This window comes from Oscarella lobularis, chromosome 4 (genome assembly GCF_947507565.1).
Source record: "Oscarella lobularis chromosome 4, ooOscLobu1.1, whole genome shotgun sequence".
NCBI classification, from domain to species: Eukaryota; Metazoa; Porifera; class Homoscleromorpha; order Homosclerophorida; family Oscarellidae; genus Oscarella; species Oscarella lobularis.
In genome coordinates this window covers 776,239-802,816 of record NC_089178.1, presented here as the reverse complement: position 1 = coordinate 802,816, position 26,578 = coordinate 776,239, and the positions used below count along the sequence as shown (strand labels likewise).

Genomic DNA, 26,578 nt, shown 5'->3' with positions numbered 1-26,578 from the left:
CGCGACGGCATACGTAGCGAATTGACCGATCAGTCGATGGCCGTTCTCTTGGAAGGAAGGGGCGCCTTGAATTGCCATCTCAATGTCGTCTGGCAGTTCCGAGACGGGGGAACTGGCCAATGGACAGCTTACGATTCGCTCACGTGTCAGGAATTGGAGAAGGGCTACTCGTCGTCTGTCAATAGGACTGTCATTGAAACGGTAGCTGGCGAAGTTGAAATCGATTTTGTTGGTCAGACGGTTCGGTCTCTTGTCGATGGTACGGGAATGGCAATTCGTCGCCTTGGATGTGCTCCTTTGATGCCTATGAAAGTACTTATTGCATGGCATTCTGTCTCTTTTTTTTTTTTGCTTTTAATTTTCCATTTCAGACTGAACACGGGGATTTGTTCTCGCTTTTTCACGCCGCTTCTCTCGGCTTTTGGGGCGTCAACGATCGAACGAATCTACTGAGAGATGCAGTTTTCTATTCGCTGGACGACATGAGGGCCCAATTTCTTTTGTGCAAACAGTGGCAATTGGCAAAACAGAGAGACTTTCCCAGTGCAGGACAGCCAGTAAGAAAACGCGCAAGTATTCAATCTAAATTGAAATAATAAAGAACAATCTATAAGGATCTTAAAGAGTGGGAAGAGGCTAAGCAGAGCTGGGTCTCCTTCCCTCAGCTTCACATATTCACGTTGGCTAACGTCGTTCTCAGGCCAATAATTGTCTATGCACCGCCCGACTGTCCCGTAGGGTACGTCCTCTATTTTGTAAGTCGTTTTTCTTCTTACCTATTTTTGTAGCGGAATCTATTTGCCTCTCTTGTGGGAAGACGACATGGGTCGTTATCCATGCGACAAACACCCCCAGTTGAAGAATCCTCTTCCCCTTGCATATAACTGTAAGTCTGTAACGACGCCAGTTGTTTTAATCATTTTCTGTGTAGCTGATACAAGCAAATTCTCTGCTTTGACGACGTTCAGGGGTCCCAAGGTAAAGTTGCCCATAAATAATTTAGCAACTGCTTGAATAAATAAATAAATAAATAAATAAATGTTCAGGGTCCTTCTCCTATACTTCTGCCGCTGTGCTTCAGAGACGCGAGAGAATTTAAAATTCATTTTCTTTCAGATATTCAAGTAATTAGGCTATTTTATTTCTTCTACTTGACTTGGATGGATTGTGTTTCTTAGGCTTCCCAGTCTTTCAGGGTTCTTAGTCATCTGCTCAACGTGGAATGGTTGACAGCACTGGAAGCTGGCAGCCCGCAGGGATCACCAATAAAAAGTGCAGGATATGGCCACCGTAAAACAATTGCTATTTTTGTCCTCTAGGTTCGGCCAATTTGTTTGGAACAGGGCTATTTCCACTTTTTGGTAAGGCGGGTCATTATTGGGCTAGGTTACGGCGATCCGTTAGGCTAAAGTGGTTCTTAGAAAGTAGGATCCGTGACCTGCATGACTCTACGTGTAAAACGCGTTTTGTTTTCATGCCGTTGTTTTTTTCGAAGGCCGCCGAGCTAGTGGAGCGCCTGTAGACTACGAGCAACTGTCGACCGGATCTCCGACTCTCGTAGCCCTTCTCAATGCTCCCGAGCTTCCAGAAGTTATTGACTCTCTTATAAAGCGATACCAGAGCGTTTTTCTTTAACTTTTGTCCGGGGACTTTTTATCACGCGCGCTACATTTCATAGCAACAGATGAAGTGACAGAGAAACCGATGTCGCACAGGTTCTCCTGTGCTTCCTTTTGTAGTTTGGTTAATTCTGCAATCTTTTTTAGTGCTTATAACAAACAGTGGGATATCTGTCAAAGCGATCTTGGCGACTTGCTCGAGTTCGAACTTCCCCCGGTTCCACCCAAGCCCGAAAAGGTGCAATTGTGACTGGACAGCGCATTTTCCGCTATTGAGTGCGCATCTTTTGCAGGATCGCGTCGTCGTCTTTCAAAATTTGGTCGTCCTTTACGTTCGCTACATTCAAGTGTTTAGAAAATTGGAGGAATGCTACGATCAAGTGAGACAGGCGAAAAGCGAAACGGGAAAAGATGTTCAACTCGCCACTTAGGTCGTTCATCCACAAAAAAGACGAATCATAAGGCCTATTCTAGATGGCTGCATAGGAAGGTTCGATCAATTCATTATCTTCCTTGGAGTTTGTTTGTATGTCAGAGAGATTTTCTGGCATCTACCAACTCCTTTTCTCCAATTGAGTTGCATGAATTGGGCCTGATTTAGTAGCGCGTTAGAACTTGGGGTCTTCATTTCCTTGCTAATAGCCTGACACCAAGAAGAGAAACGCGTTTTGTTTCTAGAATACTTGAAATTAAGAATGAAATGGTACTGCTGGAGTTTTCCGAGTATCACTTTTTCGATGACGTCCTTGCCGATTTGAAAATGACCCCGGTACGGAACCAGCGCCCGTGGCAGAGTTTTTGACTTGGTTTTGCATTTTCGTTATAATAGAGCGACGTAGAAGTTCCCATTCCTAAATATTATTTGCGGGAAAATGAACGCGTAATACGGGAAAGAGAGAAAGTCTTGGGAACGATTTTGGCCAAATTAGGACCACAAGACGAAGGAGCAGATGTACGTGTTGGGAATCATTGACACTCAATTGCATATGCAATACGTAGAAAACGGATGAGCCAACTATGTCCATGGAATCGGCTGTGAAAATTATTCGCGTTCACGAGCGAGCAAGACAGGGTCGACTGAGGGCCAAACTAATGAGAAACATTAGGTGGGTGGCTGTGTTTTTGCGACACTTTGATTCCTTTTTACGTGTCTCTTTCTAGAGAACAAGAAGAGCGCGATCGTTTGGCTCAACAGCTGGGAAAGCCCGCTTTGGATCCCGGTTTAGCAGCAACGAAAATTCAAAAAGTAACTTTTCTTAACTCTCTGAAAATGAAACGTTTGTCAAAGCTCTTGCCTTAGACTTGGAAAGGATTTTCTCAGAGAAAGAAGACGGAGCGAATGAGAGCAGAAGAACTTATATTTGTTGGCATGGTGAGAATAAAAAACTCGTTGTCTACGCGTGTTCATTTTGTCTTTCTTTCAGGTTCCTCCACCTGGGCCAGTTTCACTAAAGCACACTCCCCACGCTCAGGCGCGAAAGACTTGCGTACGAAACATTGCTTTTGACGTTTACTACAATCCGAGTGTTCTCCTTTAGAGTGCTCGACATATGTTGCAAGAGGCTAACGAAAAGGAATACATTGCTGTAAGAGAATATGAGATTCTAGTACCTCATTTACGCTAAGAAGGAAAAGCCTTTGCTTTAATTAGAAAAGTCAGTTGTTGCTATTTTTATAATCCTAACACTAGCACTGTTGAAGTCCTCAGTGTGAACCGGGCTTTAGATTATGAGTGTAAAATGTTGGAACCAATTTCTAGGCTTTGAGCTCAGTAAAAGATCGTCTGAGGGACGTAGAGGGTCCTGACATCAGAGAGACAATGCAGGATGAAATAAGACAATGGTTCATTGAAGTCAGGTAGATTATAAGGAGAATCTTTTTACGTCTGTTCAGTCTATTTGCAGAGACGCTACTGGCAAATTTCCTGAGTATCCAGATGAAGAAACCGGTGGTTCGGCCGCTATATTCAAGAAAATAGAGCCAGGGGAAACGGTGAGAAACTAGGAATTGCGTTCCTGGGAGTTAAGACTTACGTGTACGTGTTTTTTGCTTCTTAGGAGCCCGTCAAAGAGGTTGGGTGTCTGAGTGATGAAATTCCCTATGTAGAAATGCATCTCGTTTGCAGGAAAAAGGAAAAAAGAAAGGAAAGAAGAAGGGAAAGAAGGGCAAAAAAGAGAAGAAAGGCAAGAAGAAGGGAAAGAAGGGCAAAAAAGGAAAAAAGGGGGACGAGGTGAAGCTCAAACGTATTTTGATGAACGTGAGTTGTTGCTATGAAGGGATTGCATTGCAGGAAGAAGACGAAGGATGGAAAATGCAACCGTCCAACTTTCTAGGAAACGTCAAAACTCAAGAAGATCACTATAAAAGTGAATAGTCAGTCTAAAAAATTCGACGTTTTCTAGACCTTTGTTTTTCTTAGATATTTGGAAGAAGAGAGACGAAACGAACAATTTCAAGCAAAAGCACGAAGTGGAAATAATCAAAGCAGACAAAAGGTATGTAGCCATTTAGTCTGTACGTGGCGCACAGTGCATCTGTGCGTGTGTGCCTCTTAGGCTTGAGCTGGAAGACGAGATTCGAGTCCAAGTGGATCAACTCATGAGAGAAGAGCTGAAAAATTTGAAATTGGTCTTGTTTTCCGAATCATAAAAATTAGAATCGGCATCTCTAAAGTCTTTTGTCGCTAGGCCGTAGACAGGGACAAAGGCGCCAAAGGAAAGAAAGGAAAAGGAAAGAAGAGCGGTAAAAAGAAAAAGAAAGGCAAAAAGGGTGGCAAAGGGAAGAAAGGAAAGAAAGGAAAGAAGGAAAAAGATTTAACAGCCGACAGAACGATGGACTCCCTCTACGAGGAACTCGTCCGCGAGGGAATAATAGTACGTTGTCCCAAAACGCATCTAGAAGAATACCTCGGAGAATACAAGTAAGAGAACGACGTCTTGTCAACGCGCACGTTCGCTCTAGCTGACCTAACACTCTAGTTATTTGGGTATGACACTTCGGAATCACAGCATCGAGCCGCAGCCGTCTTTGGCTGACGTCAGGCGCGTTGTCACGGAGAACTGCATATTGCCATTAGGTACAGCAATAGGGTGTTCCATACACACAAAGTACCTGAATGTTTGTACATATGTTCTTTATACTTTGCTCGCTTTTCTGGAGCAGTAGGGCTAAAGATAGTTTTTCTTCTAGGTTCCTCGTCCGTTCACGAAAAGGCACCTCACGTGAAGTCGGTCCTGATCTGCGGTCCTCGACAGACGGGCAAGAAAATGCTTGTTCACGCGATTTGCACGGAAACAGCGGCGAATTTGTTCGACTTGAGCCCGGCTAACATCGCCGGAAAGTACCCGGGAAAGAGCGGGCTTCAGATGCTCATGCACATGGTCTTCAAAGTCGCGCGAGCCCTTCAGCCCTCGGTCATTTACATCGGCGGTGCGGAAAGGTCGTGGATGAAGAAGGTTCCCAAAACCGATAAGGTGGGTGGGTGGGTGGAGTGAATTTTGGAAGTCAAGGCTTGTTGTGTTGTACACCTATTTTCTCCTTCAACTCGCAGTCAGATCCCAAGCGCGTAAAGAAAGATCTTCCTAAAGTTTTGAAGACGCTGAAGCCGGGAGAGCGGGTGATGATTATTGGCGTGTCAAAGCAACCATATGATATCCTTTTCCTTCGAATTAAGTCCTCAAAATTGATAAAAATCATTACTTGGTTTTTTTCTTAACGGCGGTCGCTTTGTACATGCTGAAGTGAAGGCGTTGTGCGGCGTGTATCAGAAGCTACTTCTCATTCCCCGACCCGACTACGCCTCTCGATTTACGATCTGGCGCAAGTCGATTCAGAAGGCCGGTGCACGGATCACGTCCTTGCTCGATCTCAGCTCCCTGGCCAAGATTTCGGACGGCTACACGGGCGGCCATATTGCAGTTGCGTGCAAAGAGATACTGACAGATAGAAGAGTCGCTCAGGTAAACTCAAAGCAGCGCAAAACCCTGCGCCTTCTCTGGAGCAAGTTTTGTTTGACAGTTGAATAGAAGGCCGTTGGTCGCTTCTGAGTTTGTGCCTTCTCTTGCTAAAATTGATCCGGTGTACCGAGAGGAAGAGGAAACCTATAAGGTATCGTTAAGTTGACTAATTATAAGATAAGAAAATGATGTCTTTTTCATAGACTTGGTACGGGAAGACGCCGCTCGGCAAAAAGCGACTCAAAGCCCTAAAAGGCGGCGACGACGATGACGGAGGAAAGAAAGGCAAGAAAAAAGGCAAGAAGGGAAAGGGGAAGAAAAAAAAGAAGTGAATGGTCTTCGCAACGTATATCGAATTTCAAATGTTGCCCAGACTCTCCTAGATATTAGCAATAAACTTTGACGTCAGGTATTATGACGTCTATAATCCCAGTAGGAAACGCACGGTGAAAATGCGTCATTGGCGTCGTTCTCCTAGGCGTGTCAAATAACACGTGAACTGGCATCGAACTCATCGCGCATGCGGGACGTGGAACACGACGTGTTGCGTTTTTGGACGGCCTTCGAACGGTCGCAACTGTGTGCCAGCATGTGCTTTCGAGCCAATTCGACGAGCGAAGGTTGGACATTTGGCCGCTGAGGCGATAGAGAGTGACGGAGGCAAGTTGGAGTTTCTTTTAGGGACGAGCTCGGCTTTAGCGATCGCGCACGCCGCGTTGTGCGTTTGCAGGACCCTCGATTTTGCACATCACGTCTTGGAAAGCGCCTTTCGCGTTCTTGAACCATCGTGGCTCCTGTAGAAGACCAATTTGTGCAACGGACAGTCTACGAACGTGGGCTCCACCCAATGCTGAGAGGTAAGCCGCCTGGACCAGACCGTTGACCACAAAAGAATTTCGGCCGCCCTTTTATGTCTGCGCTTCTTCCGCCATTATAAACGAAAGTCTATAAACATCGTAAGTTTGTTTCATTTTTAGCTGTTCAAGTGAGAGGAAATGCTTTTGCATGGCAGTCTTGCCAAAGCTGCCAAGAGAATTCTCTGCTTCCACGGAAGTTCTACTTGGCACAGCTGAAGTGAACACAGAGCGACACTGTGGAACCGAACTGTGGAACCGAACTGCATGATTGGACTGCAGACTAGAATAGGCACGTAGTAGGCGCATAACATGATGACACGTCGCCTTGTTCAGACGCGCGATAGGTAGAGATAGAATAGGCGCGTAGGTAGATTAGGTGGTTAGGGCATCGGCGGGGCTGGTGCACCACGCGTGCGCTGTCGTCGCCATGGAGCAAAGGGGAGAGTACAGACATTTTATTTGAATAAAAAGAATAAAACAAACGGGGTTTCCCTTTTCGCGTGGGCAGTTTTTGTTGACAGGGTCTTGCCTAGGACCCCGGAGCAGTTTTCTTTTTCCGAGGTCATGCTCAGGACCTCGTTGGCTGCAGTTTTTGTTGTAGAGGTCATGCCCAGGACCACTTTTCTCATATCTAAAAGGAAAGGAAAATAACTACATCATTACGATTCCATAAAGCACCTGATGCCAATACGGGTTAATTTGTCTCATGATAGCATTCCTGAGGGGAGGCCCAGTGTTGCAACTTTTCCCAAAGAGTTATAGAGCGAATCAACGAGTTTTCATTATACCGCTTATTGTGGATCTGTTAGAGGAGTTGATTATTTGTTTGACTTATTTTCCAAGGAGCGCGACGATACCTGGTCAACTCGACTTCTTTCAATGTCCCATCCCACTAAAGGAAAGTATTCTGCCATTTCCACATAGTACGCCAAATGGCGAGAGCAACTGCTTTCTTTCGAAGAAGAGACACGTACACTCACGCGCTATCTCCGCTAAAGGAATTATACACAGTGGCACGGTACCTGGTAGATCGACATAGTGGTTGAAAATAAATCTGATACTGATACTGATACAGTTTGCCATTTGATCGGCTCCTTTGATACAATTTCGTGACTTTGGTTATGTTCCCGCTTCTGACAGCAGCAAGAAAGGCTAAAAACAGTCTAGAGAAGACACATTACGCCAGAAAAAACACAAAATACCAGCAGCTTCCGCATGCGCAGATAAACAAAGAAACCAGGACATCTCGCTTCTGTACCCCAAAAAATCAACCGCTGTACTATCATGAAAAGTCTGGGGATCACACCCTTCACAGGATGCGATTCCAAGAGAATGAGCACCTACTTGTATTCCAAAGCGTAATCTGTATGCTTTAGCGCACATTCACAAACATTCTTCCTACAGCGTACTTAATTAATAAAATTACCAAAGTTTAGGAACGTTCTACGTACAATAAAATCACTCGACAAGACAAAGGCTAGAATGCTACACGTGACGCTACTGCCAAGGCGCCATCACAAGACTCACTTGACTTTCGCCATGTAACTTACCTTTCACCATTCTCTTCGGATAACACTCGTCATATTCGGTCGACTTCTGGACTCGCTTCAATCGAACCAAACACTCGTCCGCGCCTGGTCTCGCGCTCGGATCTGCGCTAATCATTTCGTGACACATTCTCTTCACCACTCCATGACCGACGCTCGAAGCCTGCTCAAATCGATGACTAGGAACCGGCTGTTCGCCAGTCATCAATTCAACGACAGTCACTCCCAGACTACAAACGTCGGCCATCTTACTATTACGCTGATGAGTTGGATTCTCCGGGTTTCGCTCTGGAGCCAAATAGTCGGGACTCAACGGTCCGACGGAGAGCGACACTTCGGCGAATCGAGCCGCGCCCAAATCGCATATTTTCGCCTCCATCAATGACGTGACGACGACGTTGGTCGAGCGAATGTCGCCGTGCAAAACGCCGCCTGGACCGAGTTGATGGAGATAGGCGATTCCGGCTGTCATCCCGAACGCCAAGTCGATTTGCTCTCGTAACGAAAGAGCCCATTTTGAACGAAGAGCGGCGCTGATGACGTCAGAAAGTGAGCCTTCGAGGAGTTCGGTAATGATGCGAAGTGGAACGCCGTTTTCCGTCGTTACGCCGCATAGAGAGACGACGTTGGGATGACGAGCTCGAGTGCAGACGGCGATCTCTTGTTCGAAGAGACGAAAATAGCGCTCGGTGTTCAACAGTTCGAAGAACATCTTGACGGCCACGGGACATCCGCGCCAGTAGCCCACTTTCACTTCTAAATAAACACAACTCTATCTATAGTACTCTTGTTTTTTATTTTCACCTGCGAATGATCCACCTCCGAGCTTGATTTCTGTCATTCCAACGTCGGCGACAGGAATTTGAAGAAGATTTTCCTGCTCTTTTGCCTTTGCCAACTGCCGGTCGTTCTCCGCTTTCTCTGCAGCGACGATTCGTAATTCAGCTACCGTCTCCTCGTAACGCTCTCTCAGATTTTCTACAAAGAGACTAAAAAGCCTCTCAATGCATAGACACGCTAAGTCATACCGTGACCAAGTCTCAAAGCCTCAATCTGATCCCTTTCGCTCGCAGTTTGATCATCTTTCTCTCTCAATTGCGCTTTGAATTTAAAAAAGCAGACACAACGTTTTTTGAAAGACTTGAAAATTTCAAACGAAGCTTCTGTATACCGTGATCAAGTCGAAGAGCATCGATTTCTTTTCTCGCGTTCTCGATCTGAACGTCTTTCTCTTGAGCAGCGGCTCTCAATTGTGCTTCAATCGGACAACACAGTGTAGTAGGGCGCGACCCACACGTAGAGAACTGCCTACCAAGTTCGCGATCTTTAGCATCAAGTGCCCTCAAGGCCCTCTTCTTCTCTTCTGCCTCGCTTCGCAGTTTTGCTAATCAATTAACCAGTAGCCCTTCTAATACAGGACGACTCACTTACTAACCATAAAGTGCCTCGTAGTCGGCTTCTTTTTCTTCAGCTAAGCGTGCAAACTCTTCTTCTTTTCTAGACGACGCTTCAATTGATTCTTCTAAACGTTGAGAGACCCAGTTCAATGGATCTTCCGAAATTTGAAGAAGATTAATCTGATAACTAAGATATTAATCAAATTAATTCACATTCATGAACTCAATCGACCTCTTTTAGACATTGAACAGCTTCTTCACTTCCACTCGCCACCGCTTTTTGCAAGAATCGGCGACTTTCCTACATTAAGTAATGTCAGATAAACTTGATTTTCACTTGGATTTACAGGCGACAGTTGCGTGGCTTTCATGCCAGCTTTTACAAAACGATGAAATAGATCGAGTCGTCCTCCCATGATCGACACATCCAGAACGCATTCTCCTTTCTTCGTTTGTGCATACATATTGCAGCTTTCATTCACTAGCAAATCAATGACGTTGTCACTTCCAAACTCAACGGCAGTCAAAAGAGGAGTGCAGCCCCACTACAAAAAAACATTCAATAATAATAATAATAATAAAGCAACAACAGACGCCATACCTCATCTTGAGCTTCAATATGGGCGCCGTTGGAAATTAGTAAACCAACTATTCTGTCAGCATCAGTTTGGGCTGCCAAGTGAAGAACCGAATTTAAATCCTAATGCAAATGTCAATTGGACAATTCACGTAATATTAAGATGAACAACTTGAAGAACCTGGTCACTGAACTTTGAAAGTAGCCATTCTGCTGTATTACGATGTTTTGCAATACAAGCCAATGCCAAGGCGCCGTGGCCTTCCTATTGAGAAATAGAAGTGTTACAATATTAATTAACAAGTGAAAATGTCATACTCTTACATGATCAATTGAGCAAACATTGCAACCCTTGTTCAGAAGGAACTTAGCAAATTCATTGTGCCCATAACAAACAGCGTTATGAAAGGGCGTTCTCCCCCACTATAAAGTTCAATCATAGCACTGCCAAACTTTATATATGAAACTGACCTTGTCTTGAGCCTCAACATTGGCTCCTCTTTCAATTAAAACTTCAGCAACTTCCTTTCTATCATACATTGCCGCCCAATGAAGTGACGTACGTCGAAACTAAATCAAAACTATTGATACTGCTGCACCCAAGAAAACATCTACTCAATACGTAGTCCGTTTCAGATAGCAAGAATTCCATTTCAAGAAGTTTCTTCGTCATTTCAACTTGGCCATAAACACTAGCTGATCCCAACATGCCTCGACCCCACTGTAAAAATCCCAGTAAAGAACGAAGCTCTCGCGCTAAAAATAACTTCCTTATTCTTTGCTTGAACGTCACATCCTTTTGATATGAACATATACAGCAAATTGATATTGTCGCTCGCCGCAGAACATAAAATTGGCGTCCGTCCGTCCTACAACGTCAGAAGAAAACTTGATGATGCAAAGACAGTAGAAAAGACTACTAAAAAACTTTGACAGAATGAATTAAAACACAGAAGATACCTCGCTCTGAACTTCAACATTGGCGCCATTTCTAATAAGAAATTCCGCTAATTCAAGATGCCCGTGTTGAGCTGCCCAGTGCAAGGAAGTGTAGCCAAACTGAATAATCAATCAATCAAGCACTACAGACACTGATAATTTCTTTGACCACCTACCGCTTGAGTTTCGTTGACATCCAATCCAAGTCGAATTAATTTCCCAGCAAGTTCGACGTTTCCAATCCAACTTGCCATTGCCAAGGCTCCATCACCTCGCTACACACATATACAAATGTTTACAATCAAACACAAATCAAATCACTTACTTTTCTCTTGGCATAAATATTGCATCTTTTAGATATCAATAGATCAACCACGCCCACGCGTTGATAATTGCAAGCCACAAGAAAAGGCGTATCTCCAAGCTGTACAGAAACGTAAGCAATTTTAATAAATGAATGGACATAAGAACCACGACTACCTCACTCTTAACTTCAAGCTTGGCACCGTTTCTAATAAGAAATTCTGCTAGTTTAAGATGCCCTTTGTTGCACGCCCAGTGCAGGGAAGTGTAGCCATCCTACATTAAATAATTCATCTAGTGCTACAGACACTCATTCAGTGATTGCCTACGCTTTGAGATTCATTGACATCCAATCCAAGTTGAATTAATTTCTCAGCGAGTTCGACGTCTCCATTCCAACTTGCCATTGCGAAGGCTCCATCACCTTGCTACAAACATGCCCAAATGCTGACAATGAAACACAAATCAAACCACTTACTTTGCTCTTGGCATAAATATTGCATTCTTTGGATGTCAATAGATCAACCATGCCCACGCGTTTACAGTCACAAGCCACAAGAAAAGGCGTGTATCCAAGCTAAACAATGACAACATAAGTATTTAGATGCTCCAACTAATTAAACCTAGAGTAAAGAACTTTAGTTTCAGCTTCAATATTAGCGCCATTCTCAATTAGATATGCTGCAATTGCAACATGACCCCGAGAAGATGCGGAATGCAGTGCTATATAGTCATTCTAAATCACAACAATAAATTATTAGTAAAAACGATAACATTCTAGAATTCTACTTGATGAGTTTCATTCACAGACAATCCCATTTTAATCAGTTTCTTCGCCAGTGTAACATGACCTCCCAAACACGCCAATGCCAGAGCTCCATTGCCTTTCTGCCAACAGTAAGTGAGTCAAACTAACAAGTGTGGAAGTGCAGCAACACTCACGTCGTTCTTTGCTTCAATGTTGCAACCTCTCTCAACAAATAAATTGACTCCTTTTACAAATCCAAAATAAACAGCATAAAGGAAACCCGTTGATCCACTCTATCACAAAACTCAAAAACTCTTCTGAATATTTTCAAGGAGTGCTACTGTACCTTGTCAACTCGACTTTCAATGCCCCATCCCATTGAAAGAAAATATTCTATAACCCCCAAATATCTTTTCCAAATAGCGACAGCAATTGCATAGAGGCCATTCTATAACAAACAGAATCGTCGATGAACTGCAGAAAAGGACATCGATCGAAAGCTCCGCAATGCGCTTCTTTCGCTTAAAAAAGTACATGAATCACTTCCGCGATGCAATCACGATGTTGTCGCCGCCAATGGCAAACACATACCTCGTCTACCACACTTTTCCATTCTTTCGGCTTCTTCGAGACGAATTCGCGAATCTTTCTCATGTTTCCGCCTTTAACAGCGACCATAAATCCTAGAAACAATCTAGAGAAGAAGAATTCCACCAGAAGAAGCCACGATACCAGAAGAATCCATTTACTCAAATGCGCACGCGCAGGGTTGACTACAGTATTATTACACATACCGGTACTGATATAACAAATGTAACAAGCATCAACATTCAAAAATACAAATATGATAATAAAAAACATCGAGCGATTGATTCAGAGCTTCTAAAAGTATATAAAAGCAACGGGATTAACTAAAACCAATAGCATACAAAAATACCACCCCGTCACAATAAAAGCGATAGCAAAACAAAATAAAATTATAAGACAAACGTTAAAGTCCTTCCTACATGTGACGCTGCTGCCAAGGCATCACCACGAGACTCACCTGCCCCTCTCCATGAAACTTACCCTTCACCATTCTCTTTGGCCAACACTCATTATATTCGTCCGAGTGTTGGATGTGTTCCAATTGAGCCAAACACTCGACTGCACGTGGCCTCTTACTCGGATCGAGGCTAATCATTTGACGACACATTTTTTTCACGACCAGATGACCGACGTTGGAAGCCTGTTCGAACCGATCACTGGCCACAGGCTGCTCACCGGTCATCAATTCAACGACAGTCACTCCAAGACTACACACGTCGGCCATCTTCGTATTACGCTGACGATTCTCCGAGCTTCGTTCGGGAGCCACATACTCGGGACTGCACGGTCCGGCGGAGAGGGACACTTCGGCGAATCGAAAGGCGCCCAAATCGCAGATTTTAGCTTCCATTAGTGAAGTGACGACGACGTTGGAAGAGCGAATTATCGCCGTGCAAAACACCGTCTGGACCGAGTCCGTGGAGATACGCAATTCCAGCGGTGACTCCCGATGCCAGATCAATGCGCTCTCGTAGCGAAAGAAGGCATTGGGAACGAAGAGCTGCCTTGATGACGTCAGAAAGCGAGCCTTCGAGAAGCTCGCTAATGATTCGAAGTGGAACGCCGTTCTTCGTCGTTACGCCGTATAGGGAAACGACGTTGGGATGACGAGCCCGACTGCAGACGGAGATCTCTTGACGAAAAAGACGAAGATAGTAGTCGCTGTTGAGGCACTCGCGAAAAATCTTGACAGCCACGGGACTTCCACCCCAGAAGCCAACTCTCACTTCTAAATAACGCATACTCGATTATTTTCTGATCCAGTTTATTATCACCTCCGTAAGCTCCTCCTCCGAGCCTAATGTCTGTCATTCTGATGTCTGCGACGGATATTTGGAGAAGATCTTCGTGCTCTTTTGCCTTTTTCAGCTGCTTGTCTTTCTCTGCTTTCTCTTCGGTAACGGCTCTTAGCTCGGCTACGGTCTCCTCGTAACGATCAGATAAATTTGCTACAAAATAGGATCACGCGTAAATAAACCTCATCATTAAAAAACGTGCTTGCATAGGCTACCGTGAGCGAGTCCGACAGAATTTATCTCTTTTCTCGCCTCCTCAATCTGAACGTCTTTCTCTTGAGCAGTGGCTCTCAATTGTGCTTCGCAAGATTCAAACGTAGGACCCACAAGTACGCAATTAACTGCCTACCAAGTTCGCCATCTTTAGCATCAAGCTCCATCTGCTGCTTCTCTGCCTCGCTTTGCAGTTTTGCTATTATCAAGAATCAGCCGTCCCTAAACGCGATGACTATAATGCATTCACTAACCGTAAAGTGTCTCGTGGTCAGCTTCTTTTTCTTTAACCGTATTCTCCAAGCGCTCCAATTCTACTTCTTTTCCAGACAACGCCTGAAATGTTTCTTCCAAAAGTTGGCGCAATTCATTTTTCTACAAACTGTTTAACAAAAACAGTTCTTTTCAACTTAGAGAAGATTTATACTTGAGAAAGAACTCTAGAGCGATCCTCCGATTCGGAGCTTGCAGGAGAAGAAGCGCCCCGTTTAAGCTGATCGATTTCCTTTTGCATCTCCTCTCTTTCCTATAAAAAACTTTATTCAAACAAAAACGGGTTTGTTTCATGATAGCATTCCTGAGGAGAGACCCAGTTCAATGGATCTTCACAAACTTGAAGAATAGTAATCTGATAAAAATTATAAATCTTATTAAATCGCAATCATAAACTCAATCGACCTCTTTTAGACATTGAACAGCTTCTTCGCTTCCACTGGCCGCCGCTTGTTGCAAAAATCGACGACTTTCCTAAATGACATCTAAGTAATCTCACATAAACTTGATCTTCACACGTTGATTTACAGACGACAGTTGCGTGGCTTTCATGCCAGCTTTTACAAAACGATGAAATAGATCCAGTCGTCCCCCAATGATCGCCACATCCAAAACGCTTTCTCCTCTCTTCGTTTTTGCATGCATATTGCAGCCTTCAGTCACTAGCAAATCAATGACGTTGTCACTGCCAAACTCAATGGCAGTCAGAAGAGGGGTGCAGCCCCACTAAAAGAAATCACTTAAAAATAAAAATAAAGTAGCAGCCGACGCGGCTCGCCATACCTCGTCTTCAGCTTCGCGATTCGCGCCTTTAGAAATTAATAAACCGACTATTCTGCCAGCATCACTTTGCGCTGCCAAGTGAAGAACCGAATTTAGATCCTAATGAAAATTGTCAAATGGACAATCCACGCATGATATAAAGACAAAGACGAACAACATAAAGAACCTGGTCACTGAACTTTGAAAGTAGCCATTCTGCCGTATCGTGATGTTTTGCAGTACAAGCCAATGCCAGTGCGCCGTGGCCTTCCTATTGCAAAATACAATGGACAAATGAAAATGTCATATTCTTACACGATCAATGGCGTGAACATTGCAACCCTTGCTTAAAAGAAAATTAGCAAATTCATCCTGCCCATGACGAATAGCTTGAAGAAAGGGCGTTCTTCCCCACTACGAATTTCATACTGTAACACTGCCTAAAGTTTATATAAACCAACCTTGTCCTGAGCCTCAACATTGGCGCCTCTTTCAATTAAAACTTCAGCAACTTCCTTCCTATCATATATCGCCGCCCAATGAAGTGATGAACGTCCAAACTAAATCAAGGATACTGATACTGCGGCACACAAGAAAACAAATACTCAATACGCAGTCCGTTTCAGATAGCAAAAATCCCATTTCAAGAAGTTTCTTTGCCATTTTCACTTGGCCATTTAAAATAGAAATTGCCAAAAGGCCTAGACCCCACTGCAAAAAAATTCCCAGTAAAGAGCGAAGCCTTTACGTTAGAAATAACTTCCTTATTCTTAGCTTGAACGTCACATCCCTTTGATATTAACATATCTAGCAAATCGACATTGCCACTCATTGCGGAACATACTGGTGTTTTTCCATTCTACAAAGTCATAAAGAAAACTGGATAATGAAGCAACAATAAAAAAACAGCTATCACTAGAGTGAAGGTCTAATAAGAAAGACAAATTAAAACAGAGAAGCTACCTCGCTCTCAGCTTCAAGCTTAGCGCCATTTCTAATAAGAAATTCCGCTACTTCAAGATGCCCTTTGTCACACGCCCAGTGCAAAGAAGTGTAGCCATCCTAAATTAATCAATCAAGTGCTAAGGACACTGATTCAGTTATCACCTACGCGTTCGGCTTCATCAACATTCAATCCAAGTTGAATTAATTTCTCAGCAAGCTGGACGTTTCCTCTCCAACTTGCCATAGCCAAGGCTCCATCGCCTCGCTACACACATACACAAATGTTGATCCTGAAACACAAATCAAAACACTTAACTCTGCTCTTGGCATAAACATTGCATCCTTTGGATATCAATAGATCAATCACGCCCATGCGTTGGCAATTACAAGCCACAAGAAAAGGCGTATATCCAAACTAGACAATGAAAACACACGTAGGTAGACGCTCCATCTAAGTCAAGTTAGATTCAAGAACTTTATTTTCAGCTTCAATGTTAGCTCCAATCTCAATTAGATATGCCGCAATTGAAACATGGCCACGATCGCATGCGCAATGCAATGATATACAGCCATTCTAAATCACGCAAATAAAATTACTAGTAGAAAAACAAAGACGAGAATTCTACCTGATGAGTCTCGTTGACAGAGAATCCCATTTCAATCAGTTTCTTTACCACTGCAAGGTGACCCCCAAAACACGCCATAGCCAGAACTCCACTGCCAAGCTGCCAACAGCAAGCCGATCTCACTAACAATTATAAAAATGCAACAATACTCACGTCGTTTTTTGCGTGAATGTTGCAACCTCTTTCTACAAATAAATCGACTCCTTTACCAAATCCAAAAAAAGCAGCGCAAAGAAAACCCGTGTGCCCGTTCTATCATAAAACTAAACAACTCTTTGACTATTTAGAAAAAACGCTACGATACCTTGTCAACTCGACTTTCAATGTCCCATTCCTTTGAAAGAAAATATTCTACTATCTCCAAGTACTTTTTCCAAATAGCAAGAAATATTGCATAGAGGCCATTCTAAAACAAATAGAATCTTTGATTATATTGCAGAAAAGGAGATCGATGGAAAACTCCGCAATTCGTCTCAATCTGAATCGCGATGTTGCTGCCAATGGCAAACATACCTTGTCTACCACACTTTTCCATTTTATCGGCTCTTTCGACACGAATTTGCAAATTTTTTCCATGTTTCCGTCTTCAACAGCAGTAAGAAATGCTAGAAACAGTTCAGAGATGATAATTTCCCCAGAAAAAGTCAATATACCAGCAGAATCCATCGTCAAAGCAGAGATCAAAGAGATGCCGTTCTTGCGCAGGCGCTGATCTGTCACGGAAAGCAGCCCACAAAAAAACAGAAAAAAGCTACAGCGCTGCGTTGGAGGAGAGGAGAGTCGCGCCACAATCACAGCAAATTTACCGGGCTCACGAGACACACGTGGAAGTGCCGCCCAGTGCCCAGCTCAGAGTGCTGCTTGCTGCCCGGGGTGGTTGGCGCGCGCTAGACATCGACACAAGCGAAGACCATATAGCCGTGGGGCTAGCCGTGGACGGGCTGCTTGCATATTTACATCACAGCACACTGACTTTAGTATTTACACAGCTACCTTTATACGAACAACACCGGGTAAACCCTACTGATTATGAGCACTAGAACCAGATCCAGAACCAGGACCAGACTGAGTACTGGATGGCAAAAGGTACGTTCGAACGACAGCACCGGCAGGCACCGACGACTTCTTCCACCCATCAGAAACGGTAACAGATGAATTAGGAACCACCGAAACAGACGACAAGTTCTGATGTTGATGCAACCCAAATGATGACAATCCCGACTCAGCGATGGCCGTTGCTGACCAATGAAGGACCCGTTGCATTTGGTCTGAATCGTCAGCCGTCGCCGCAAGCTCGTGACGATTGCCGCCGCCGTCTTCCCATTGAGCTCCGTCCGTTTCTCGAGGAGAGACACTTTCCGGTCCCGATGCTCGACTTCCTTCGCCGTCTGGTGTCACCGGCTCAATTAGAGGCGCTTGCTCCTCTCGTCCGCTTTCTTCCAAATGATTTTTCGTCTCCGTCTTGACAACAGGCGCAGCGGTAGAGAAAGTCAACGGGATCGTTGTGGCAAATTTTGGCTCCTCGTACGTCAATCCAAACGCCGAATAGACGGCGCCGGAATGCTCCGCTTTTGTAGGCGAAGATTGTGCAGACGACTCTTTCTTACGACTCCGATACTCCAGTAACGAAACCTTTTTCTTTCCGCCTTTTCCAGCGGGAGTCTCCTTTTCGAAGCTCTCGGGAGGGGGAGGCGGCGGCGGCGGCGGAGGCGGCGGAGGAAGCGGTGGTGGTGGCGGCGACGCCGGTGGCGGTGGTGGCGACGGTGGCGACGTCGGTGGCGGTGGTGGCGTCGTCGTCGTCGGCGGCGTTGTCGGTGGTGCCGCCGTCGGTAGCGGCGGCTGAGGAGGAAGAGAAGAGGGTGGAGGCAAAGGCGGCGACGAAGCTTGTGACGCTCCGTCGGCGCAATTCGAATCTGACATTTGCGCCATTCGAAGCCATCGTTTCTTACCGCACAGAAGCCTCACCGGGGTTTGAGGCGAGTGAGAGGGCGGTGGGAACGACTGCAACGGAAGAGATGACGCTACTTCTTTTCGCGGCGTTTCCTCAAGCGGTAGCTGATCCGAAATTTCTTTCTTGACTGAGAAGATGCCTTCAAACGTCGTCCGGAGCGCGGCTTGTGTTTGCTGTTGCCGTTGGTGTTGCTGTTGTAGTTGTTGCGGCTGCACCATGCGCTCTTGACTTTCTCGCCACTCATTTAGAATGTACTTCTTCCGTGGCAGTCGCGACGAGGAAGACATCAGAAGCGTCGTCGCAGCAGGAGGTATCATTGGCGAGACAACGTCAATTTGCGGCGTCAGAGGTGGAGTCGCCGTCAGATTGCTATTGCTGTCCGGAGAAAGGCAATCAGACGTAGCTCCGGCTCCAGATGACCCCCTAAACTTTCTTCTTCCCGGCTTTCTTTTGCCCACGATAGACGCTCTCCTATAAAAAGAAGAATTCCACTTACTTGAGTAGGTAAAGTGACACTCCTCTATGACGCTGTTGAGGGGAATTCTTAAGTTATAAGGAGGCAAGTCTAAACTCTACGAGGCGTCGAAGAGAGGTCAAAGAAGAATAGGAAGAGGACTTCGATGACGCGCGCAGAAAAAAAGTTGCAAGTCTTACCTTCCTCGATACGATCTGTCGCCTTTCCGGTCATCCGTCTAAAGAAACCAATAGCCATTAGTTTTGATGCATGCAGTGTACGCTTCCAGCATCAAATCCTTACATCAGGCGGTGATGTACATCCGCTCTTCCTGTCAGCAAAAAAGTTACACAAAAAATAACAAGTCCGATAATCGATGTTTACATTGGTTGAGATTCTGGTCTTTTTCTTTTCTGACTCCTCTCCATTCGCTCAAACGCCTTGAATAAGATTCGTGACCAACAACCCTAATTTTACCTCGTTCATCTCGCACCTTCATAATCGCTTCAATCTTGCGCTCTTCTCTGCTCAGAATCTGAGAGAAGTTAAATATAATACCCTCGGCCAAACTCCTCCCCTAACTCCATTCCACCTTTTTCTTCTCTGGCTCGCTCCCGTCCATCTGATTCATCTCCTTATCGTCTGAATCTCCGTCACCCTGCACACCAATTCGAAAAACAGAACCAATAAAAAAGAAGTCATACCTCTTTCTTCGACGGCAACGCAGTCCCCTCATTCGTCGGCTTGCGTCGTTTCCTACGCTGTCCAGGCCGTATGCAATGGCTCCAGCTCGCGTTGAGTTTCCGTGCCACACTAAGAACATCCCAACTCCCAAACTAGAGATATCCAGCAACCGGAGACTGAACCTTGAAACAGGCGTTTGCTGCAGCTGTTGCTGTTCAGATGCACCCTTGTTGACTGTGGATCCTTCTTGCCGCGTTGTTGATTCTTCTTCTCGAGGGAAACGTAAGCGTCTTATCATTTGCAACGGATCTGCCGCGAGTTTCGCCTTGGTCTCCTGGTTTGCTTTTGCGACGGGACAGCCTGACGACTGGCAGGAACATTCGACGGGAAAAGGGCTAAAACGAAGCATGATAGACAACTCATAGGAACTACAAAACGCGTGGTACAGCAACGTACCAATTTTCATATTGAAAGTCGAAAGGAATTGTAACTTCGGTGTCCTTTTCAATTGGAAGCGACGCGTAGATTCCCACGTGAAGTTCAGAGTCGACAAAAAAAGGAGCAATCTGTCAGTCAATCAAGTTTTAGGTAAGAAAGTCAACGCATAAACAGTCCTGAGTCACTACTCTCTATAAATGTATCCGCTTCCCTATTACAACTGTAGTCTGACTATATGTTGATGCATGTACCGTCATACACATTATGTGCACGCCTTCTATAGGTTTCAACTTAAAACAGCAGGTGTTTGTTTTAATAAATTTCTTCATTTACCTTGGAATTAGGCTCGCAGCTGCGTCTGACAAACCGAGCAATGTTCCCTCTTTCCCTACATAGAAAAAGTAGACCTCTCGAACGGACAGTTATTTTCGCCTTTACCTGGCATCGACACAAATTGACTTCTTGCCAAATAAGAGCAACAATCCGTAAGGAAACGGACTAAGAAAAATCATACAATAATGCGTTAGCCTATTAGAAATTGCATACGTCTTTTCCCATGGCTTTGCGTCCAGTTCACAGGTAAGAACAAACCGTCCCTTGGACAAAACAACTTCTTACCAAGGAACATCTGAGCAAATTACTCTGAGCACGTACAATATATTCAATAAGAAAATCATTTGGTGTGACTGCCTGATTGAGAAATAGACCCTACAGTAGAATTACATCAAAAAGCCAATAAACAAGAGTTCCTCAGAAAAATCTGCCTTTCTCTGTGGAGAAACTTTTCGTGCGCAGCACAGATCCGGCACAGCTCTTGGCTGAGGTGGCCTCTGCTGATCAACATTCTACCAAGCACACCGAGATGAAGAGAAACTATACGAAAGGCTAAAAACTACCTGGAGACATTGCTCGACAAACTGGGCAACAGTGCTAGAATAATTGCTCACTGAGATCGTCTCGTAGGAATCGCTAAACACGCAAGCTAATGAAATCGATAACTAAACCTTGCCTGCAACAAACCTGGCATCAACTTCTGCTGGAACAAGTCGAACTATATCCAACAGTAAAGAAAAAACCCTGGGGGATGAGTGGAGCAGAAAGCCATACCTTGCATACTCTGCATGATGCGTGGCATATCAATCGACATTGCCCTGAGAGCCACATGTTGAACCTTTACAGGATCATGTTGGACCTTTACAGGATCGAGTGCAGGAGACTGCTTCGCCTCCGAGGGTTCATTCTGAGAAACGGAACTCGACTAAAAAACCCCAACAAAAACGTCAGTTTCTTCCTTTACACATTTTTCGTCCCCACAAATGCTTACCCGAAGTATTCTCACTTTTCGAGCTCGTTTTCTCACTTGACTGCCAGGTCCGTTAAAGCTAGCACTGAGAAGCGTACTCGACAGATGATCGTGTATGACTCCCTCGCACAAAGCATTGCTGAAGTCGGGCGGACTGCTTCCTGCCGTATCACCCTCAGAATCCGAATCACTCAGCACTACAAAAAGAGAACTCTTTTCATACATCGATTTCGTTTTTCTCATGTTCTAGACGTGCCCATGCTTTCCAGTTTGCGCTGTTGCAATTGCATCGCTCGGTCATTATCGAGACGTCTCGGCTCGCAGAAGTCGCAGAGGTAATTATCCGGGACTCGTGACGGCGAAATTCCGACGCATTCGATGTGTTGCCATACGCTTCGCGCGGAGAAGAGATTACAAAGAGCCCACACGCCCCCGCATGTGACCCTCCCTTACGCGCATCGATCGCAGCATATCATGTAGCCGTCGTCGTGAACAAAGCCGCTGTTAACAAAAAAAACCCCGACGATCCGACTCGGTCTTTTGACTGGAAAAAAGCGAAGCATACCACACGCAGCGCGTGACGTTCCCATCCGGGTCCGTTCCCACAACGGCAGTGACGTCGAGCGTGTGAGATCCTCCGTTCAATTCCAAGCGACGGTGTACCTGAAAGTCGTTTTTTTCCCTCGCTAGTTCTCTATATCGCGCCAAGATTCGCGTTTCACCTTCTCGACTTTCATTCGCTTGTTGTTGCGACTGATCGGGATGGGACCGGGAGGCCCCCGATCGCGATCGTCGCGAAGCGAGGCTCGTTTCGTTCCGATCATGCTATTCATAGTCCGCAGTCCCTTCTTCGGGCGAAATGGGGTAGCATTCTTACGTCAACAAACAAAAAGAGGTGACGTGACGACTTATTCTCGCTTATATTTCCCGGCGCGAGGAACGTGCACTACAACGAAACGCGGCGCGAGGGTATTCGACGGCTCGCTATGCGGACTGGGCTACGGGTTAGTGCGATCGGGAAAGCGAAAGCGAGTCCGCCATGTTGAACTCCTCCCTCCTCTTCCTGTCGATATTTGGCGCTTGGGGGGCGTTAGAATAGAGCCTATAACTACGCCGTTGTCTTCTGGGGAGCGATTTAGGATCGTAAACGAGGTTTTTGCTCGATTATCAACGACTCCAGTCACGATACGTAGTTAATTCGGGCTAATTCTGCTCTTTACGTCTCAAATAATCGCTTACCCAGTATCGAGTCGCTTCGGCGAGGAGAGTCACTGCAGAAATGGCGCATTCTTGCCAGCTATACGCTGTGAACACGCTCGATACGCCATCTTAACGCTAAGCGCATGCGTGTTCGTGCTTTATCGCACGCTATTACCAGGCCCGGATTAGTCAGCAACACAACGCGCCAAAACTCAAAATATCCGAAATCTAAGTACGGCGAATTCTCTCTTAAGATTCAGCATCTTTTTCTTTTTTCATCTGAACGTCTTGTACGACGTAGCTGCTGCGTTGCAGCTGGAGACTGCCACAAGCAGCCAAAAATTCTCGACACCTCAAAATATATTCATTTTCCACTCCTACCGACGATCATTGCGCAACATACCTCTCCGCGTCTTTTTCTTCTACATTGACAGCATTTTCGAGAGCCTGCATCGTCTGGCTGAAATCCTTAATCTAAATATCAAAACTTCCGGTTAATCTGCCAGCAAGTGTTGCCAAGATGGCACAGCATCACCTTTGATTGCCGCCGTCTTAGCAAAGCCGACAGATCTCCCAGAAGATTCTCAGACTCTCCTAATGCATTTAGAAGGTCGTCTAAACAAGAGAACGTACGCCGAAAGCAGCAATTGGAACCAACTACCCTTACCCTGATTCTCAGGTAGATGAAGATCGTGAACTGGAAGCTGATGCCTAGTCGTATCTAATGCTAGAGCTAATCTTGGGTACTCTGATTTGACAGCGGTAAGTTGGGAAACGACAGGATCTAACGCTGCCAGCTATATAGCAGCAGTTGGCAATGACAACTTAGCTACAAGGGGACCCGGGTTCCTTTTCACCTGCTCGTCGACAGCTTTGTCCAGCTCTTCTTCATATCGATACTGAAGTATTTTCGACTCTAGCTCGTGTATCTGCTGTCGTATGCGTTCGTTCTCGGACCAAACAGAATACAGCTGCGTCTGTAGAGATGCATACACACTGATTTCCTGCTCCACGCCACACCCTCCTTACGTGGGCTTCTTTCTCTTGATCCTGAGCGGCTTTCCTGGCCTAAAGGACTTTGATCGTCGAGACACTTGGAAACGTACATTTATCCGACTCACCAATGTCTCTAAGTAGACCCACTGGCTAACTCTCGCTTCTAATAAGTCCAGCTGTCCCTGCGTGAGCGCTTGCGACGGAGCCGCGTGTCGCGACAATTTCTATGATAAAAACAAAGCTGGACCGCATCGTAGCAATGACTGAGTACTTCCTAGTCAGACTCCCCCCTCCCGGCCTCCCCCATTCTCCGTTACGCATATTACAAGCAACAGAGTCTCCCGTTTGATACGATGCAAAAAAACGTCGCCCATTACTTCCCCTTTCGACTATACAAACGAAAAATGCGCTGCTTACACTGCTCGTCGTCTTCGTCTTTGACTTCGAAGACCCATGCTGTCCTAGAGAAACAAAATTCTATTGTATTCGACCGTTCTCACGCGCAGGCCACGCTTCGCGGCGGACACCTCCCCCAACCCCCCTCGGGCTACATAAGAGGCCGCCTTTACCCCACCGGATAGCTTTGACGATTCGGCTATCTGCTTTCCCACAGCCTTGGTTGACTCCCATCGCGACGCCAATTCGGAGTCGTCCAAATTGAGACGGGTGACTTCGCGGGGGGCGTGAATGGCCGATAAGTCGGGCCGCTGGTGACGGACGAAACCGTGACGATCGTACGGCGTCGATTGGAAGACGGAGCGCTGCGTCGAGGAATCGAGCAACGTTCGCGAGAGCGATTTCTTCGCTTTAGCTGCTGCGACATCGGCACTTTTAGATGAGATCTAAAAGAGAGCGCGTCTTAGATCGATCAGCTGATAGACGACGTTCTATTTGTTTCATATGTACTGATGAAGTAGACGTGATTGCCTGCTTCTTTGTCTGCATATATCTCGAAGGAACGATGTGCCCTTCACAAAACAAAAAAGAGAAAGCATACCGTCAGTAATGGTAAGTCAAAAAAAGATTCCGGTTTCAGGGATAAAAAAGTTGTCAAAAAATTCCCGTTTGTAGCTCACCATGGTGAGCAGCGAGAAACCCGTTACAACATTGTGGTTTACACAGGATTTACCCAAATAGCAACAGCCCTAAACCGTTTATAGGCCTAATAGGGTCACCTATGGCTATGGGTCCGACTTCTTCGACAATTGTGTATTAAAGTTCCCATGAGGCAAATACGTAGATGACTGTAACTGCGTGGTTCGCTTATTTATAGCTCGTTGCAATGTAATCATAAACGGTGGCTTAGAGACACCTATGGGTACGACTTCATTGATGCTTGTGAATCAGAACTCCCTCTAGGCAAATACATAGATGTATGCACTGTAACTGCATGACTCGCTTATTTTTAGCAGGTTCAAATGCAAACGGACCGTTTCCAAACAGGTTTCCCGGTACCGACTCCTGACTATAGCCCAGTCTAACCCAGACTTACCTTTGACTTTTCTCCTCTTTTTGGCAAAAGAAGCGTCATCCGCGTCATCCTTCACCTCTTCTTCCAAAGGAGCGATTTCCAAATCTTTCATAGCCGTAACAAGCCCAGCATTACTTTCATCGTCATCATCCTGTAACAAGAAAACCAAGAAAACATTTGTACCCCCTCAGAGAGAGAGAGAGAGAGAGGTTCCAAGGTCAATTAATCAAGGCCTCACGTCAATGTCTTCATTCCCTATTTCTGCATCGGCCAGATCTACCAATATCTCATCCTTCCCGCAATCAACGTTGCGTGCTGAACTCGTTCGCGGAGGACCATGCCGCACAACGCTGACAGGCGAAGCGATGATGCTCGTCTTCACGTCGACTTCCCCCGATTGGTGCGGATCTCGTACGTCCGTAGCGTCAACAAGTAAGACAGCGGCTTGATCTCGACGACGGACGGCATTTCCGCTTATCAAGTGTCTTGGTACATCGTGATCTGCTCGTCTCGCTCGAACCAAATTCACAGGCGCGCCGTCGCCGCCGCCGTCTTGACTACTATCATCAGATAGAGCAAGCAAGTCGTCGGCAACAGCAACGGATTTCTGGCACTCTTGCGGTGGCGGATCTCTAGAGTGAACATCATGTCAAAAACGCACAGGTTTACACAGCAATTTGCTTTAGTCTCGTCGCCCAAGGGAATTCACCATACCCCCCACACTTTAGCAACCTTTGCCTTGTAACCCAATCACTCTGCCAAGGTCGTTGCCTAATCAACTAAAATGCATTGGAACTACCTTGCCTATACTCTATGAAGTCTAGAGGGAGTTCCACTGTCACTAGCCCACCCGCATCTGCGCTTACACGCATAAACGGCACCCAAAATAAAACAAATCTAACTAGCCAGCTAAGGAATCTTGCATGCAATGCTACGTTCAATTTACATTGCTAAATGAGTTACCAGGAAAAAAAACCACCATTTCTCCAGCGATTGCAGCAGCAGTAAGTACGAATCTCTTTCTTTCGTTAGTACAGTACCTTCTCGGACTCGACGTAGGGTCCGGACCCTGAGTCGGATGCCGGATGACGTCGCGCCGCTCGACGACTTCCGCCCGAGTGGATTTTGACCGTTCCAATTCTGATATACGATCGATGACGTCTGCGAGAGCAGATGGCGTGCATAATCGATGCGTCCGAACGCTAAAAGCGAAGCCACTCACGTTGGGGAAGCTCGTAATCGGCGAAACTATCCCTATCGGGTCGTCGAATCGTCGAGCCGTCTGGAATGAGCTGCTGGGATGAGATTCGGCCTTGTGGGAGTGCCTTTCTGCGAGACAAACGCTAGGGTTCCTCGAAAGGAGCCTCGTCGGTACGCGTGACAACAGTTCTTGCCTTCGACTGCGGGAAATAGAAGAAGAAACTTCCAGAGAAGCT

The 26,578-nt window shown here is 45.7% G+C and overlaps 6 protein-coding genes and 1 long non-coding RNA gene across 14 annotated transcripts; 1 reads left to right on the top strand and 6 right to left on the bottom strand.

The window, feature by feature from the left end:
* Positions 1–1,586: 1,586 nt before the first annotated feature.
* Positions 1,587–6,914, top strand: LOC136186520 (dynein regulatory complex protein 11-like). 2 transcript variants are annotated; one of them, XM_065973885.1, is made up of 27 exons: positions 1,587–1,715; positions 1,767–1,857; positions 1,913–1,999; positions 2,051–2,109; positions 2,298–2,388; positions 2,449–2,571; positions 2,619–2,725; positions 2,781–2,865; positions 2,920–2,991; positions 3,044–3,106; positions 3,158–3,205; positions 3,379–3,476; positions 3,524–3,611; positions 3,677–3,691; positions 3,745–3,849; positions 3,910–3,985; positions 4,039–4,114; positions 4,175–4,247; positions 4,307–4,539; positions 4,598–4,695; positions 4,809–5,092; positions 5,170–5,271; positions 5,354–5,578; positions 5,637–5,726; positions 5,779–6,195; positions 6,257–6,432; positions 6,553–6,914. In XM_065973885.1, exons 1-25 carry the CDS (start codon positions 1,705–1,707, stop codon positions 5,905–5,907), a joined length of 2,529 nt encoding a protein of 842 aa, XP_065829957.1. In that variant the 5' UTR covers positions 1,587–1,704; the 3' UTR covers positions 5,908–6,195; positions 6,257–6,432; positions 6,553–6,914. The 2 variants fall into 2 exon arrangements, with proteins under 2 accessions (XP_065829957.1, XP_065829955.1); XM_065973883.1 differs by having other exon boundaries at positions 1,610–1,857.
* LOC136186521 (serine/threonine-protein kinase TNNI3K-like) lies at positions 6,886–11,109 on the bottom strand. Of its 7 annotated transcripts, XM_065973893.1 has the most exons (19): positions 11,069–11,109; positions 10,914–11,012; positions 10,576–10,822; positions 10,425–10,523; positions 10,278–10,376; positions 10,126–10,218; positions 9,978–10,076; positions 9,724–9,921; positions 9,609–9,677; positions 9,415–9,556; positions 9,292–9,363; positions 9,151–9,234; positions 9,008–9,079; positions 8,784–8,957; positions 7,983–8,735; positions 7,777–7,830; positions 7,635–7,684; positions 7,290–7,584; positions 6,886–7,234 (listed from the first exon to the last, which is right to left on the bottom strand). In XM_065973893.1, exons 2-16 carry the CDS (start codon positions 10,940–10,942, stop codon positions 7,805–7,807), a joined length of 2,256 nt encoding a protein of 751 aa, XP_065829965.1. In that variant the 5' UTR covers positions 10,943–11,012; positions 11,069–11,109; the 3' UTR covers positions 6,886–7,234; positions 7,290–7,584; positions 7,635–7,684; positions 7,777–7,804. The 7 variants fall into 7 exon arrangements, with proteins under 7 accessions (XP_065829965.1, XP_065829959.1, XP_065829964.1 ...); XM_065973887.1 differs by having other exon boundaries at positions 7,635–8,735; XM_065973892.1 differs by having other exon boundaries at positions 7,290–7,830.
* LOC136185759 (ankyrin homolog) lies at positions 11,036–13,255 on the bottom strand. The gene is made up of 11 exons (XM_065972939.1): positions 13,012–13,255; positions 12,535–12,626; positions 12,290–12,391; positions 12,138–12,236; positions 11,985–12,083; positions 11,833–11,931; positions 11,674–11,772; positions 11,525–11,623; positions 11,373–11,471; positions 11,218–11,316; positions 11,036–11,167 (listed from the first exon to the last, which is right to left on the bottom strand). Exons 1-11 carry the CDS (start codon positions 13,253–13,255, stop codon positions 11,036–11,038), a joined length of 1,263 nt encoding a protein of 420 aa, XP_065829011.1.
* LOC136185735 (ankyrin repeat and KH domain-containing protein 1-like) lies at positions 12,952–15,737 on the bottom strand. Its single transcript, XM_065972917.1, has 14 exons — positions 15,687–15,737; positions 15,536–15,634; positions 15,390–15,488; positions 15,262–15,345; positions 15,096–15,194; positions 14,841–15,038; positions 14,718–14,786; positions 14,619–14,667; positions 14,467–14,567; positions 14,294–14,414; positions 14,176–14,238; positions 14,042–14,125; positions 13,806–13,979; positions 12,952–13,759 (listed from the first exon to the last, which is right to left on the bottom strand). Exons 1-14 carry the CDS (start codon positions 15,735–15,737, stop codon positions 13,371–13,373), a joined length of 1,680 nt encoding a protein of 559 aa, XP_065828989.1. The 3' UTR covers positions 12,952–13,370.
* Positions 15,738–15,837: 100 nt separating this feature from the next.
* Positions 15,838–16,306, bottom strand: LOC136186282 (uncharacterized). The gene is made up of 3 exons (XR_010669715.1): positions 16,186–16,306; positions 16,038–16,136; positions 15,838–15,933 (listed from the first exon to the last, which is right to left on the bottom strand). It is a non-coding gene; the product is annotated as an uncharacterized lncRNA (long non-coding RNA).
* A 1,262-nt stretch (positions 16,307–17,568) lies between these two features.
* Positions 17,569–22,844, bottom strand: LOC136186444 (inactive histone-lysine N-methyltransferase 2E-like). Its single transcript, XM_065973790.1, has 23 exons — positions 22,715–22,844; positions 22,198–22,347; positions 22,041–22,138; positions 21,929–21,976; positions 21,732–21,868; positions 21,497–21,672; positions 21,280–21,430; positions 21,193–21,223; positions 21,069–21,141; positions 20,937–21,017; positions 20,827–20,880; positions 20,719–20,768; positions 20,611–20,670; positions 20,506–20,560; positions 20,191–20,300; positions 19,917–20,129; positions 19,755–19,863; positions 19,643–19,708; positions 19,544–19,585; positions 19,435–19,490; positions 19,354–19,381; positions 19,251–19,288; positions 17,569–19,067 (listed from the first exon to the last, which is right to left on the bottom strand). Exons 2-23 carry the CDS (start codon positions 22,306–22,308, stop codon positions 17,666–17,668), a joined length of 3,189 nt encoding a protein of 1,062 aa, XP_065829862.1. The 5' UTR covers positions 22,309–22,347; positions 22,715–22,844; the 3' UTR covers positions 17,569–17,665.
* LOC136186467 (HAUS augmin-like complex subunit 8) lies at positions 22,805–26,474 on the bottom strand. The gene is made up of 14 exons (XM_065973822.1): positions 26,365–26,474; positions 26,183–26,303; positions 25,381–25,774; positions 25,164–25,293; positions 24,578–24,639; positions 24,246–24,513; positions 24,089–24,132; positions 23,797–23,895; positions 23,705–23,743; positions 23,533–23,652; positions 23,343–23,472; positions 23,211–23,290; positions 23,079–23,149; positions 22,805–23,027 (listed from the first exon to the last, which is right to left on the bottom strand). The coding sequence occupies exons 4-14, from the start codon at positions 25,252–25,254 to the stop codon at positions 22,925–22,927; spliced, it is 1,107 nt and encodes a 368-aa protein (XP_065829894.1). The 5' UTR covers positions 25,255–25,293; positions 25,381–25,774; positions 26,183–26,303; positions 26,365–26,474; the 3' UTR covers positions 22,805–22,924.
* Between the last annotated feature and the right edge of the window lie 104 nt (positions 26,475–26,578).

What these genes read in the sequence shown, in the direction of transcription:
- LOC136186520 (XM_065973883.1), top strand. Translation starts at nt 1,705, where the DNA reads ATGTCGCACAGGTTCTCCTGTGCTTCCTTTTGTAGTTTGGTTAATTCT. An exon ending in CTAGATGGCTGCATAGGAAG is followed by an intron (nt 2,110 to 2,297) that starts GTTCGATCAATT and finishes TTTTGTTTCTAG; the next exon opens with AATACTTGAAATTAAGAATG. An exon ending in AGGAAGAGGAAACCTATAAG is followed by an intron (nt 5,727 to 5,778) that starts GTATCGTTAAGT and finishes TCTTTTTCATAG; the next exon opens with ACTTGGTACGGGAAGACGCC.
- LOC136186521 (XM_065973888.1), bottom strand. Translation starts at nt 10,942, where the DNA reads ATGGCGCCAATGTTGAAGTTCAGAGCGAG. An exon ending in ATGTTTGCTCAATTGATCAT is followed by an intron (nt 10,219 to 10,277) that starts GTAAGAGTATGA and finishes ATTTCTCAATAG; the next exon opens with GAAGGCCACGGCGCCTTGGC. An exon ending in ATATTGAAGCTCAAGATGAG is followed by an intron (nt 9,922 to 9,977) that starts GTATGGCGTCTG and finishes GTTTTTTTGTAG; the next exon opens with TGGGGCTGCACTCCTCTTTT.
- LOC136185759 (XM_065972939.1), bottom strand. Translation starts at nt 13,255, where the DNA reads ATGGCCGACGTGTGTAGTCTTGGAGTGACTGTCGTTGAATTGATGACC. An exon ending in ACATTGAAGCAAAGAACGAC is followed by an intron (nt 12,084 to 12,137) that starts GTGAGTGTTGCT and finishes TACTGTTGGCAG; the next exon opens with AAAGGCAATGGAGCTCTGGC. An exon ending in ATATTGAAGCTGAAACTAAA is followed by an intron (nt 11,773 to 11,832) that starts GTTCTTTACTCT and finishes GTCATTGTTTAG; the next exon opens with CTTGGATACACGCCTTTTCT.
- LOC136185735 (XM_065972917.1), bottom strand. Translation starts at nt 15,737, where the DNA reads ATGGCAAAGAAACTTCTTGAAATGGGATTTTTGCTATCTGAAACGGAC. An exon ending in ATCGCGAAGCTGAAGACGAG is followed by an intron (nt 15,039 to 15,095) that starts GTATGGCGAGCC and finishes GATTTCTTTTAG; the next exon opens with TGGGGCTGCACCCCTCTTCT. An exon ending in GCTCTAGAGTTCTTTCTCAA is followed by an intron (nt 14,415 to 14,466) that starts GTATAAATCTTC and finishes AACAGTTTGTAG; the next exon opens with AAAAATGAATTGCGCCAACT.
- LOC136186444 (XM_065973790.1), bottom strand. Translation starts at nt 22,308, where the DNA reads ATGAATAGCATGATCGGAACGAAACGAGCCTCGCTTCGCGACGATCGC. An exon ending in GACTTTCAATATGAAAATTG is followed by an intron (nt 20,130 to 20,190) that starts GTACGTTGCTGT and finishes GCTTCGTTTTAG; the next exon opens with CCCTTTTCCCGTCGAATGTT. An exon ending in AGATTGAAGCGATTATGAAG is followed by an intron (nt 19,491 to 19,543) that starts GTGCGAGATGAA and finishes ATCTTATTCAAG; the next exon opens with GCGTTTGAGCGAATGGAGAG.
- LOC136186467 (XM_065973822.1), bottom strand. Translation starts at nt 25,254, where the DNA reads ATGAAAGATTTGGAAATCGCTCCTTTGGAAGAAGAGGTGAAGGATGAC. An exon ending in AAAGAGGAGAAAAGTCAAAG is followed by an intron (nt 24,640 to 25,163) that starts GTAAGTCTGGGT and finishes TGTTTTGTGAAG; the next exon opens with GGCACATCGTTCCTTCGAGA. An exon ending in CAATCACGTCTACTTCATCA is followed by an intron (nt 24,514 to 24,577) that starts GTACATATGAAA and finishes GCTCTCTTTTAG; the next exon opens with ATCTCATCTAAAAGTGCCGA.